This window comes from Haliaeetus albicilla, chromosome Z, assembly GCF_947461875.1.
Source record: "Haliaeetus albicilla chromosome Z, bHalAlb1.1, whole genome shotgun sequence".
NCBI lineage: Eukaryota > Metazoa > Chordata > Aves > Accipitriformes > Accipitridae > Haliaeetus > Haliaeetus albicilla.
Window position 1 is genome coordinate 41,374,170 of NC_091516.1, and position 13,356 is coordinate 41,387,525.

The window sequence follows — 13,356 nt, forward strand, 5'->3', positions numbered from 1 at the left end:
ATGCGTGGCCAGAGCAGGATTCAAGCCAAAAAAATTGCAATTACATTCAGTTTTTCTGCTCAGGACCTTTTAGAAAGTTACCAGCCCTCAGCTGGTGAGAGAGTGAGGTGTGAGTGCAAGTCCTTACTGACAGAGGTGGAAAGGAGACAGTAGTCTCTGCCTCAAATTACTCTTTGGTCCTGAACATGGAAAAGGACCTAGTCATGTTGCTCTATGTTGTTGGCTGTAGCTATTCCCATTCCACAATCCTCTGTTTCTAGCTGCACTAGGAAGCTAGGTTAGCACCTCCACAAGCACCAGCAGAAAGAGTGGAGAGCCAGGCAGCATTGGTGGTATTTCCCAGCTCTGCCACTGACTTGCTGCATAGCCTTGGGCAAATCACTGAAGATCCAGGCTGTGGGTGGAGAAGGGGTATACAGAGTCTGGGATGGTGTCTCTCTAGCCTGGAAGAACTGCAGCTCATGTTCACAGGATGATGGGGAGGGGGGCAAGGGGTCCTATGTGCTGGCCAGTGGTGGAAAGTAAGCTGTGTCCTGCAGAACAGACACGGGAGCTGGGTTACTCCACCCACAGGGCATGGGGAGGAGGCTGCCCACTGGTGCTGCCCTGGGGAAAAGCAGTATTCTGGTGCCCCAAAGGCAGAAATCTCATGCAAGAAATGACTGTCTGCTGTGATCTTAGAATTGTGGAATATCTCAAGTTGGAAGAGACCCGTAAGGATCATCAAGTCCAACTCCCAGCTCCTTGCAGGACTACTTAAAATTAAACCATACAACTAAAAAAGAGCATTGTCCAGATATTCCTTGAACTCTGGATGCTGTGCATGCTGGGACTGACTGAAGTAAAGCACTCGCATACTTCAGAGTGAATGAGAAGAGGGAAGTGTCTGGCACTACTCGGTGTTGGCCCACCTCAGTCTTATTTGCCACTGGGATCTGTTAGAAGCTGCAGAGCCTGGTCTGATGCTCTGAACTGTTTGTCTCAGTGAGGTTAGGCTCCTTTGAAAAAACAACGTGCCTCTTCTGGGGACTGTGCTGTCTGTAACTTAAATGGCTTGTAAGCAAAGGCCATCACAGTTGTTTTAAAAACTGCATTTGCCTTGCCTCTTTCCTGACACAGAGACACTCCTTGCACCATGGGGCAGAGGGAATGGACCACTGCTTCAGTCCCAGACTCAGTCCTGAACATCTTTTTGAAAGGCAACTGGAGCATGGAGAATCCTTCCCCATCTTGCGAGTGCAGCAATGAGAAGATCAAGAAGATGCTGCCAGTGTGCCCTGCTGGTGCAGGCGGGCTGCCACCCCCACAGGTAGGAGGGGGCTCAGTGGTACTGTGACGAGGGATGCTCCTGGAGAGTAGAGCAGCTGGCTGTGATTCTTGTGTACAGCACTGCACACAGTTTGTTTGACTCAGCATCTGCATTTTCTGATGGGTATTTATCTGTGTTTTCCCCGGTGACACCAGCGTGAGCAAGACACTGCCGACATTCTCCAGAATCTGACAGGCCGCAATATATCGGACTACCTAGTGAAGACCTACGCACAGATCATTGGGAAAAGGTAGTTGTTGAACACACCCTTTCCCTTCCCTCCCCACCAAATGCTGCTGGCTGTATGGGGGATGCTACACAGATTAGGCAAATATGCCTGGGCAACCCAAACTCTTCAGCAGTGGGCCAGACCCACTCAGCTCCTCAGACCGTCCTGATCCACAGCTCAAGTGGTGTTTCCACTTTATTAGCGATGCTGTGGCAGCTCTGAGGCGGGTGTCCTGAGCCTTATAGGCAGAGTACAGGGAAAGTCTGGGCACCAACCCTTGGGATTGCACCAAAGAGGAGTGGTGGGACATATGCCAGATGTGAAAGACTATTGCACTCTTTTCCCTGGCCATGTGCCTGCAGCAGTGGTAGGTCTGTCTTTCCTCTTCTTCCATGTGTCATATATCAGCTTCCTTTTCTGTCTCTGCAGCTTAAAGAATAAGATCTGGGTGAATGAGTTCAGGTGAGTTACTGCCTTTTCTCTAGCTTGTATGTGTCCACTGACACTTGAGTGCTGTATTAAGCAGTACAGACCCATCCTGCTTTTCAGTTTGTTTTATATGACTCTTAATTGCTAAATGTTGAGGGAGCGTGTTTCAGGATATACTGGGACAACCCCAGAGCACATCACTGGAAAGCATCCTTGCCTTCTGCAGAGAGCAGTATTGGCTTGAAAAGATTTGCAGGTCCAGCCTACTGATACTCCATCCTGGGAGGTGCTATTCTTCTAAGCAAGGGAAGCAGGGAAATATCCTGCTTTGCCTGCACTGGCAGCAGAGGATAGCTGCATTTCTTACGCGGAACGGCTTACTGAGCAGTCATAAGATGGATATTTAACCCCAGAAACAAGGAGTAGGAAACATCATGGCTAAGTAGCTGTGTAGGAAGATCAAAGTCATCCCTTCATGTAAGAGTGGAGGCATTTGCCTTGGATATAGTGCAGGAAGAGGAGGCATCTGGAGAGGGAGGAGGAGTGACATTGTCTGGAGGTCACTGAGTAGGCAGGTCTTAGCATCAACTTTCTGTCTGAATTTTCAGGTATGGTGGCTTTTCCTTGGGAGCCAGCAGTTCCCTCATGCTTCCTCCAAGCCATGAAGTCACTGATGCCATTAAACAGGTGAAGAAAATCTTGGAGCTAGCACAGGTGAGCAGCTGTCCCCCATAAACCCAGGATGCACTAATGTTAGAGTTCTGTTACTTGGGAGATGACTTGGAAGCGATAAAATGAGGAGCATGTGTATGTTAGCTGTGTCCAGTGGCTTATCCCCATTGCCTGAGCTGAGGTCCCCCAGGCTGGTGTCTGGGAGCAGCAGAAGGCTTGGGGACATGCTCAGCTGAGGCTTACGCAGCCCACATTGCTGATGTGGGCTCTGCTCAGCACCAGTTGCAAGCTAGACACCTCTGAGTGTTCTGTGGCAGGACAGGGTGGGCTGTCCCAGAGAATTAACAAGTGGTTGCCATCTCCTTCAAAACTTCAGTTGAGCCCTCCTGTGGTGAGTCTGGCTTGGCTCAGAAGAGAATTTGGGCCACTGCTTTCTTCCGAGACTGCCTGTGGGCTGCAATGTCTCTGAAGGTTCCCTGCAACCTGGTTAATAGTTACTGCTGGGAAGAAAGCCTAAGGCTGACCTCTCTTACCGGTGGCACTGCAGAAAGGAAAGCAGGGAGGAAAACTGCAGTTTCTCAGCTTTCTTACCACCTCTGGCTTGGTGGGTACAGGCTGCAGAATGGAAAGAAAACTCAGAGCTGTGAAAAACGTAGCGTGACCCCTGCTAGACTCCAAGACATGAATAAGGTACTCTCAGAGGGGAAGTAACTATTTCTTTGTTGTTTGCAGGGGAGTTCTGGAGATCGGTTTCTCAACAGCTTGTCAAGTTTCATGAAAGGCCTGGATACAAAGAACAATGTGAAGGTAAATCAGCCAGTCCTCACTGCTGTGCCTGCTATTTGAAGCTCTGGTAACCTGGAGTTATTTTTAATTAGCAAAGTCCCAGCAGTTTGCCTTGGACAACTGTGCAGACCAGAGCTCTCTGTATTTGCTAATGGAGCAAGTGCAGCTTGTATTCTTGTATGGGTTTCTCCAAAATCTGTTTCTCCCTTGGGAGTCTAGGTCTAAGGCCCAGAAGGGGTTCAGTGCTGGATCAGTGCTAGCTTCTAGCAGCCTCTTGTGGTTATTGATCAAAGTGTATGTTCTGTCCCTGAGCAAACTAGCTGGAAAGATGTGGAAAGAAAGTACATGCCCTCAGTAGAGGAAGGGATGTTCTGCAGGGCTCGGGAGGCTATTGGGTAGCTGATGTTCCTGGTGCCTTTCTGATACTGATGTGGTCTCTTGCAGGTGTGGTTCAATAACAAGGGCTGGCATGCAATTGCCTCCTTCTTGAATGTGATCAACAATGCCATCCTTCGGGCCAACCTGCAGCAAGGCAAAAACCCTAGTGCTTATGGGATCACTGCCTTCAATCACCCACTCAACCTCACCAAGCAACAGCTCTCTGAAGTGGCCCTGTAAGTCCAGATATGAACATGGATGGGTTTGGACTCGTCAGCTGGTGATTACTAGGAACAGGCAACATGGGAGACTTTAGCCTCACTGGCAGATACTCAGTGGCCTGTGGCATTTAGGCTCTAATATGCTGGCCTTATTTTCTGTGGTGTGGGCAGGTGGCAGTGTGCTGTTGAGCACTTGCTGTTGAACAGCACTGCCATGCAAGCTTTCTCTGTCTCCGAGTCCCTAGAAGCTGCAGTTTCTAAGAACCAATGTAATCTTCAGACCTTCTGCCACTTGGGAAATTCCTTTCAACCATATCCAGAAAGGTGGCTTGCCATGAATATGGTCATTCTTTTGTCCCAAGGTGCCACCATTTGACTAGGAACCATTGATAGATCCTGTTCAATTTTGCCCACTGTCTCAACCTGGGGGGCACACAGTAATGCACAGGGCTTACTGCACTGGAGCATTGACTAGTCCACTACCACCACAATCAGAGTCAGGACTCAAAAGGTCTCTGCAGATACATCCTTCCAATCTTAGAGGAATGGCAGATGGCAGTCAGATACCTCTGAACTTTAAAACAATGCAAAAAAAAGACAAACCCCCAACAACCCCAAGAAATGCATGAAGTGGGAAACTGTCAGTGGTAAGGAAAGCAGAAAGCAGTGTATTGTACTGAAGTTACTAACCAATCTCCAGGTTGTGGTGCTGTCCTTGAGAGGCCAACAGGCTCTGTATATTCCTTTGTTACATGGCTTAGAAAAATTGTGCAGTTAAGACAGCCTGATGTGGTAATCTTTTACCCTGCAAAACAAGGACAGCAGAAGGAGAAATGGTTTCTGCACTGCCCTGCATGAGCTGTCTCATTTCATCTCGAAGGAGCCAGCACCAGCATACAAACACTTTGCTTTCTTCTTTTTTTGTCCAGGATGACCACCTCTGTGGATGTCCTAGTCTCCATCTGTGTGATCTTTGCCATGTCCTTTGTTCCTGCCAGCTTTGTGGTCTTCCTTATCCAGGAACGCGTCAGCAAGGCCAAACACTTGCAGTTCATCAGTGGTGTGAAGCCTGTCATCTACTGGCTGGCCAACTTTGTCTGGGATATGGTAAGGGCTTTGTGACTGTGCTAAACTGTCATCCATTCTGTTTGCAGTGTGTCTGAAGTGCACTGAAGTGCAAAGTACAGTTGGGGCCAGTGGGCACCACGTTAATTCAGTGAATAACTACTGTGCCTGTGACTTTTGTGTTTACTGTCTTGGGGCAGTGGTTCACCTAAGTGGGACAAGGAACACTGAACAGAGGATGGGAGGGCAGCCATAAGCTCAGTCATCAGCATTTGTTATGTCACTCTTAAATACCTGCCCCAAAATGTTTACTTGTGTAGCCCCTTGTTCTGCTCTGTTCAAAGCAGTTTTTTTCAACCTGTGGTGTCCAGAACCTCTGAGAGTCTATTGACTACTTCCAGAGGGACCAAGAAATGTAAATTAATATGTACTACATTGTAGTTCACACATGTGACACTCCTAGGAGTCTCCCATTGGGAATAGCTTTGGGAACACTGAAGAATGTTGAAAACTGTTGGTTCAGAGCAGAAAGACACCTTTCATTTTTTTTTGTCATTTGGAAACAAATCTAAAGCTGTATTTTTCACCTTTCAGTGCAACTACATCGTTCCAGCCACGCTAGTCATCATTATCTTCATCTGCTTCCAGCAGAAGTCCTATGTATCCTCCTCCAACTTGCCTGTGCTGGCTCTCCTTCTGTTTCTCTATGGGTAAGGGCTTTCTCATCAGTAGGATGACTGGGAAGGCTCTTAGACTTGGAAGGTGCTTACCTGATGTTGCTGCCTTTCCTCTTGCCAGGTGGTCCATCACTCCTCTCATGTATCCAGCCTCCTTCGTGTTCAAAATCCCCAGCACAGCGTATGTTGTGCTGACCAGTGTGAACCTCTTCATTGGCATCAATGGTAGTGTGGCCACCTTTGTCCTGGAGCTCTTCACCAACAACGTATGTTTCCCCAGAAGCTCCTCACTGTTGTGCTGCTATGATCTAGTTCTGTGTTGGTGCCATGTTGTCTTTAGCAGCCAGTTCTCCAGAAAGGCTAGCCCCTAGCCTGTACCCATTAGCTACTGCAGCGGCTACTGATGGAAATGGGTTAAAGCCCACTTCAGCAATGTTCACAGAATAGTTAAGGTGGGAAGGGACCTCCTGAGATTGTCTAGTTCAACCTCTGAGCAGGGTCAGCTAGAGCAGGTTGCTCAGGGCCATCAGGTTTTGAACATTTCCAGAGATGGAGACTCCACAGTCTCTCTGGACAACCTCTTCTGCTTCTCAATCACCCTTAGGGGGGAAAAAAAATTATTTTCTTATGTTCAAATGGAATTTCCTGTTTGTTCTTTATAAGAGGCAGTTTCTGTCTACTATTTCAAGCCATTTTCAAGCTGTCTGCCATTTCAAGCACTCAAGCATTAGTTGTCCTCAGTTTTGCCTCGTGTGGTAGATACCTCTCTAACTGTATTGGGAACTTACACACCTCACTTCAGATTTTCCAAAGCCTGTATGCAACACAAGATGTCTTAGCAGGCCCATTGGACCAGCGTTGTTGTGAGGTGTTCCTTGTGGGAGGAGGTTGAGGAGACCCTCTGGGGGAGTTATCTGTTGATTGTACCACTGCCTGTGGGCATAAGGAGGCAGTCCTTGGTGATGGTCCCTTTTGTTACAAGGCCTGTTTTAGCTCAGTAAAAACATGGACATGCTTGAACATAAGTGCCTGGCAGAACAGGCTGCTGTCAGTTCAAGCTGTTGGCTAAGCCAACTGGAATACAACAAAGGAAAAGGATTAGAGCCTCCAGTATGGGATAGGGAGGGGCCACCCACAGCCACTGAGGTAACCAGTCTATGCGAGCACAGCTTTCCTGTCTCCTCAACCTGTAGCCTTTTTGCATGTTATCATTTGCAGACACTGCCTTTTAGACTGTGAGTGTTTGGAAGAATCTCTCCTTCAGTGCAGTTTGCTTGTATTAATAACATCTTGAGCAATGCAACAACGCTGACTGTCCAGAGGAGCCATGGCACTGGCTCTTGAGGGAGTATTTTTAATCCTTGAATTTTTGTGGGGTTGCAGTGTTGAGGGATGGAGGGGTCAATCACAACATGTGTCACACTTGGCAGATGGTGGCTGCTTTCTGCTCAGATGGCTCACTGGGACTTGATTTTGTCTTAACAGAAGCTGAACAACATCAATGACATCCTGAAGTCTGTCTTCCTCATCTTCCCCCACTTCTGCCTAGGGCGCGGACTCATTGACATGGTGAAAAACCAGGCCATGGCTGATGCACTAGAGAGGTTTGGTAAGTGAAATTGTGTGTCACAGGGACAGTGGCCTGAACTGAACAGGGGAAGTTCAATTCTGCTCCGGTTGAGCACCCTTTGTTCCTCTGACTTTTCAGGAGCTGAAAGTGCACAGTTTTGAGCATGGATCTGATCAAAGCTGGCAGGTCTACACAGCTGTCCTCTTTAGATTGTTACAAGGACTGAAGAGGGCCTAGTAGATGGATCCCCAGAGTTTTGAGTTATTAGGGGGATTAAACAAAGATGTATAAAGCCAGCTGTATAGAGAGGATCATTAGGCCAAGTGTAAGGAATGGATGAGCTTCTGGAATGCTGGGTATGTTTTTTTCTGGGATGCAGATGCCAAGCCTGAGTCACAGTCTTTTTGTGCTTCACTAACCTTTTGGGAAGGTGGATCAGCTCTTCTTTGGCAGGCTAAATTCTCTGGGCCCAAATCCCAACTTTGCTACAGTAAGAAATGTGCATGCAGCCACAACTGGCCCCTTGTGTGGTCCTATCCCTTCCATCCTCCTGCTGGTGGCTCTCCAGTTGCCCTGGTGCCCAACTTGGTGAGCTCGACAGGAAGAAATGCTAGCCTGCTCTGGAAAGGTGACTGTGCTCTTCATCTCGTTTTGGCAGGAGAAAATCGTTTCGTGTCCCCTCTGTCGTGGGAGCTGGTGGGAAGGAACCTCTTTGCCATGGCGGTAGAGGGTGTTGTCTTCTTCCTTATCACAGTGCTCATCCAGTATAGGTTCTTCATCAAACCCAGGTAGGTTGTCTGCTCCACTTCACCCATGCAGGCAGGTGAAGTTTTCATTGTTATCCCCCATGAAGCGTGGAGAATATTAACTATGGAGGCCCTGTCATCTTCTGCTAAGGCTTTATCATGTTGCTCTCTCCAGGCCTGTCTATGCCAAACTGCCTCCTGTGAATGATGAAGATGAGGATGTAACAAGAGAGAGACAGAGGATAATTAGTGGAGGAGGACAGAGTGACATCTTGGAAATCAAGGAGCTAACCAAGGTGACAGAAAAGTTCTGCAATCCTAAGACTTGCTGGCACAAAACCATGCAGTTCACCAGAAGCCTCATTCAGAGGAATTTAGTGAGGTCAAAACCAGAGCATGGTTGGAGTTTTGAATATTTATGGTTCTAATTATAGTTCTCTTTGACATTGTCCTTCTCATTCTTTTCCTTCTGGTTTCAGATTTACAGAATGAAGCGAAAGCCAGCAGTTGATAGGATCTGTGTTGGAATCCCCCCTGGAGAGGTAAGCTTATCTGTCAAATTCATTGCTTTGGTATTATTACAGTATTTAAGAACAACAGACAACAAAGGGTAGGGTAAGATCAGAAACAGATGATGTTCAAATTACATCAAAGGAAATTGCCTGGAAGTTGAAGCAGTTTCTGATTCTGTGTCTTTGAAGAAGATACTGAGGTCTCAGTGTCTGAGACCAGAGGCCAAACTCTGGTACCCCCCTGAGGTTTGGCACAGATATGCTGTGGTAGCACTGCAGCAAGGTGACACCAGCGTTTGTTCATTTTCCCAGCCTAAAGCTTTACACTTAAAATGAAGGTCCAGAATTTTTTTCCTGAAAAAGCAGCGAAGACTCCCCAGCTGTCCTGAGAGTCAAGTTTGTTCCTTCCCATCTTGTCAGTGCTGAAAATAATGCAGCTGAATCGTGTTCTCAAACACACTGTGCTCATCTGCTCTTTTGTATCCCCAGTGCTTTGGACTCCTGGGAGTAAATGGTGCTGGCAAGTCATCCACTTTTAAGATGCTAACTGGTGATACAGATGTGACAGGAGGAGAAGCTTTCCTCAAAGGAAACAGGTGAAAGACCATGCATCTTTCCTTATGTCAAAGCAGGTCCTTCGCTGCTTTCTCCTCCAGCTTTCACAGCCTTTGTTCTGCTTCCAGCAAGTCTAAACTCTGCCCCACTTTTCCCTTTTTCACCTCCTGGCATCTCTTTCAGCCCTTTGCCAAGTCTGGTAAAGTGCTTCAGCGGCTTAGGAAAATTGATGTTGTCTGGTAGTCACTTCTGAATACCTGCCTTCTCATGTTTAAATGTCTTTTTTTAAAAAAAGGGGGTGTATGGGGAGAGAGAAAAAATAATTTAGCCAAGATGGACTTCAAGGATCCTGTACTTTTGTTAATTCAGTGATTTGAAAACCACTGTTTCACTTTCCTCCTTTTAGCACCTAAAATAGCAGTATGTACTTGTGAAATTCTAACAAAGGGTTTTTTCTTTTACAGCATCTTGTCCAACATCCAAGAAGTCCATCAGAACATGGGCTACTGCCCACAGTTTGATGCTGTTAATGAACTGCTGACAGGGCGGGAGCACTTGGAGTTCTTTGCACTCCTGAGAGGTGTTCCAGAGAAAGAAGTCTGCAAGGTAAATGGAACACCATAGGACCCACCCCAGTGACCAACTGTTCCTGCTTGCATGCACCTTCCTTGCAACACATGCAATGCCATGATGTGAAGCTGCTGAAAATACTTTATGGTGAAATCTGTCCCCCTTTCTTTCCAGGGCAAACCAAAGTTGCTGTGGTTTTTCAGTGCTGCCTAGAAAAGTGTACTAAATGGAAGGGCAGATACTTTGGGTCCTGCATTCTCATAGTGGATGCAGTTGTCCACTGAATGATTTCTTCCCTTTAACAGTTTAAGGGCTGTGGAGCTGCAGGTCATGCAGAACCTCACCTGCTGTCAAGAATGAATTCTTCAAAGTCACAGGGAGCAAGAACTCTACAGCTTAATAGAAGCCTCATGCTGGCTGTTAACATCTTTCCAGTTGATCATGCTGCATCATTAAAGAGCTGCTGTTTCAGCTTTCAGACATGGGCTTACACTAACACTCTTAGGCAATTAATGACAGGTGCCAATACCATACAGCACCCTTCTCAGTGCTGTTTCCTTGAGTTAACAGCAGTTTTCACCATATGTGTCCTGCGTGCTGCAGAACAGGAACTGTTGTAGGTAGCAAGATGACAGCTGTACCCAGTGCTTTGGATAGGGCCAGATCTGGTGCCTGGGGTATATCTAGGTAGCCTGAGTCCCTCTTTGAGAGTAGTGATGATGGGTGAAAACTGCAAGCTCCTTCAAAGGTTGCTGGTGAGTTCCTTTGTGTGATGTTCCCACCAGTCCCATTGTTGCCCCGACTGGCAACTAAGCACCACACAGCTGCTCACTCTCTCCCCCCACGGTAGGATGGGGGAGAGAATCGGAAAAAAAAACCCAAACTCATGGGTTGAGATAAAGCTAGTTTAACAGGTAAAGCAAAACAAGGAATTCACTCACTATTGCCCATTGGCAGGCAGGTGTTCAGCCGTCTCCAGGAAAGCAGGACTCCATCACGCATAACGGTTACTTGGCAAGACAAATGCCGTAACTCTGAACTTCCCCCCCGTCCTTCTTCTTTCCCCACCTTTATATGCTGAGCATGATGTCATATGGTATGGAATATCCCTTTGGTCAGTTGGGGTCAGCTGTCCCAGCTGTGTCCCATCCCAACTTCTTGTGTACCCCCAGCCTACTTGCTGGCGGGGTGGTGTGAGAAACAAATAAGGCCTTGACTCTGTGTAAGCACTGCTAAGCAATCATGAAAAACATCCCTGTATTATCAACACTGTTTTCAGCACAAGTCCAAAACATAGCCCCATACTAGCTACTGTGAAGAAAATCAGCTCTGTCTCAGCCAAAACCAGCACACCCATATAAAAAGGGACCCAATTCTGAGTATGATACAAGCAGTAGCTCCTTCTCTTCCCGCTAACACTTTATAGTCCCCAGGGCAACAATGCCTGCTTATTGGCACCAGTTATTACTGATATATACTCCTGAATAACAAACCAGATCCTCCCCATCTGTGTGAAGGGCTAAGATGCACTGCAGTGGGATTGCTGGGACCATGTCCCTGCTGCAAGCCTACAGCAACTGGAAAGCTAGCTAAAGCTGGTGCTCCTAAGAGCACTGCCCTGGTGGTTAACATGGCTCAACTGATGTTGAACTCATGCTCACTGGCCAATAAGCTGCAGCCAATTGATTTTCTGGCCTCCCAGGGGCAGGATTGCATATATCCTGATCTAGAGGCAAACAGGGTGTTTCAAAACCCATATCCGTGCCACATTAGATCCTCAGATGAATGGCCCTTCTGAAAATTGTTTTTAAAGCCAGAGCTCATAAGGAAAATCTCACTGTGTAGATGTTGCTGTGCTTGATTCAAGTCTTTGTTGTGCTGTCTCTTGTAGGTTGGCGAGTGGGCAATTCGGAAACTAGGCCTTGTGAAATACGGAGAAAAATATGCTGGGAATTACAGTGGAGGGAACAGGCGCAAGCTCTCCACAGCCATTGCCCTCATTGGAGGGCCACCTGTGGTGTTCCTGGTGAGTCTGCAACTTTTGCTCATTAACATTTTCCCTGGAAAACAGAAAAAGCAGGTTCAAATGAAGACTAGATACTTCACAGCCAACTAATGTTTAAATATATCATTATTCACTTAAATGTGAGCAAAGAGCACATGGAAATAAAGATTCCCTATTTAAATGTAGGTGCAAGCTATAATGTGCCTCCAGTCTTCTATATCTGAAAAATCAGTGGGGAAGTAAGGGTCTTAAACATGATGCCAAACTGCTGGCTATGTAGCATCTTCACCACCTTAGTGCTGCTGCAAAGATTTCTATACCTACAAAAAAATAATAGCCTTTCTGCTGGACACAAGTGAATCTTACTGTGCAGGAGAACCAGTCCTGTGATTTTAATAATTCAATGAAAATTGGAAATAAATATTTTAGGATTCTTTAAAGGACAAACCTTAGGATTACTAAAGTTCATAGCATGGGAGAAAGTAGTCTAGTGCTCTGTTTAAACAAGCTAATTGACTTTAACTTGCTTTAGAACTGGATATTTCAACAAGTTACAATTGCAGAATAAGCAGTAGTTCTCAGTTCTGAAAAACATGTTTGCTAATTTAAAATTTGGAGCATAAATTATTTTCTCATTTTGGAAAATGAGTGAAACTTGCTTATTTTCAGTGTTTCCAGTATGCATAATCAGAATGGACACATCATTTCAGAGATGAAGTGTTTGTTGGTAGAATACAGCACAACCTGTTTTTTGTGTATATTTTGCAGGATGAACCAACAACAGGGATGGATCCCAAAGCACGTCGTTTCTTGTGGAACTGTGCTCTGAGTGTAATCAAAGAGGGGAGATCAGTGGTGCTCACGTCTCACAGGCAAGTAGCAGCCCAATTGTATCATACCCTGGCTTTTGCATCTACCAGGGCTGGAAGCTAAACTCTGCTTGGCTGCTGTGCCCTTCACTGCTGCTTGCAGTGCTAATGAAGTTACTTCTTCCTACAGCATGGAAGAATGTGAAGCCCTGTGCACTCGAATGGCAATAATGGTCAATGGGCGGTTCAGGTGTTTGGGCAGCGTCCAGCATCTAAAGAACAGGTAGCTATATTCTTTTCACTTACACCACAGAGTTGCCTGCATTTTTATGGAGATAGTCAGATTTAATTCCTTATGCAGCATTCTCATTGCTATTCTGGCTATGGGACATGCTGCTGGATTTTAAGCTGGACTTCTGTTTCAAAGGCACTTAACTCCTGTGCTGACCCTCTTGTTTACAGGTTTGGAGATGGTTACACCATAGTGGTGAGAATTGCAGGGGCAAACCCAGACCTGAAGCCTGTTGAGGATTTCTTTGGGCATGCCTTCCCTGGAAGTGTCCTGAAGGAAAAGCATCGGAATATGCTGCAGTACCAGCTTCCCTCTTCACCATCCTCACTGGCCAGAATATTCAGTATTCTCTCTCAGAACAAAAAGAGACTCCACATAGAAGACTACTCCGTTTCTCAGACCACACTTGATCAAGTAAGTTTTTAGTAGCCTGTCTGCCAAAAGCTTCTTTGTGCAGAGGTAGGAATAAATTCACCAGTTTACTGGACCTAAGGGCATTTTAGCAGAGTACTGAATCCCAGGACTAGTTCA

The 13,356-nt window shown here is 46.5% G+C and overlaps 1 protein-coding gene across 6 annotated transcripts in view; it reads left to right on the plus strand.

The window, feature by feature from the left end:
* The window catches only part of ABCA1 (ATP binding cassette subfamily A member 1), a 384,145-nt gene that overhangs the window by 79,637 nt on the left and 291,152 nt on the right, over positions 1-13,356 (plus strand). For all 6 annotated transcript variants that reach the window (XR_011323420.1, XM_069777312.1, XM_069777317.1 and 3 more), the window contains 19 exons: positions 1,120-1,309; positions 1,465-1,559; positions 1,968-2,000; positions 2,576-2,681; positions 3,372-3,446; positions 3,870-4,039; positions 4,954-5,131; positions 5,684-5,799; positions 5,888-6,032; positions 7,252-7,375; positions 7,995-8,124; positions 8,258-8,378; positions 8,562-8,624; positions 9,084-9,190; positions 9,614-9,755; positions 11,611-11,745; positions 12,493-12,596; positions 12,724-12,816; positions 12,996-13,239. Coding sequence is in view for 5 of the 6 variants with exons in the window: in XM_069777312.1 (XP_069633413.1) it covers positions 1,120-1,309; positions 1,465-1,559; positions 1,968-2,000; positions 2,576-2,681; positions 3,372-3,446; positions 3,870-4,039; positions 4,954-5,131; positions 5,684-5,799; positions 5,888-6,032; positions 7,252-7,375; positions 7,995-8,124; positions 8,258-8,378; positions 8,562-8,624; positions 9,084-9,190; positions 9,614-9,755; positions 11,611-11,745; positions 12,493-12,596; positions 12,724-12,816; positions 12,996-13,239 (2,371 nt within the window). In the remaining variant the exon portion in view is untranslated. The remainder of the gene's footprint in view (positions 1-1,119; positions 1,310-1,464; positions 1,560-1,967; positions 2,001-2,575; positions 2,682-3,371; positions 3,447-3,869; positions 4,040-4,953; positions 5,132-5,683; positions 5,800-5,887; positions 6,033-7,251; positions 7,376-7,994; positions 8,125-8,257; positions 8,379-8,561; positions 8,625-9,083; positions 9,191-9,613; positions 9,756-11,610; positions 11,746-12,492; positions 12,597-12,723; positions 12,817-12,995; positions 13,240-13,356) is intronic.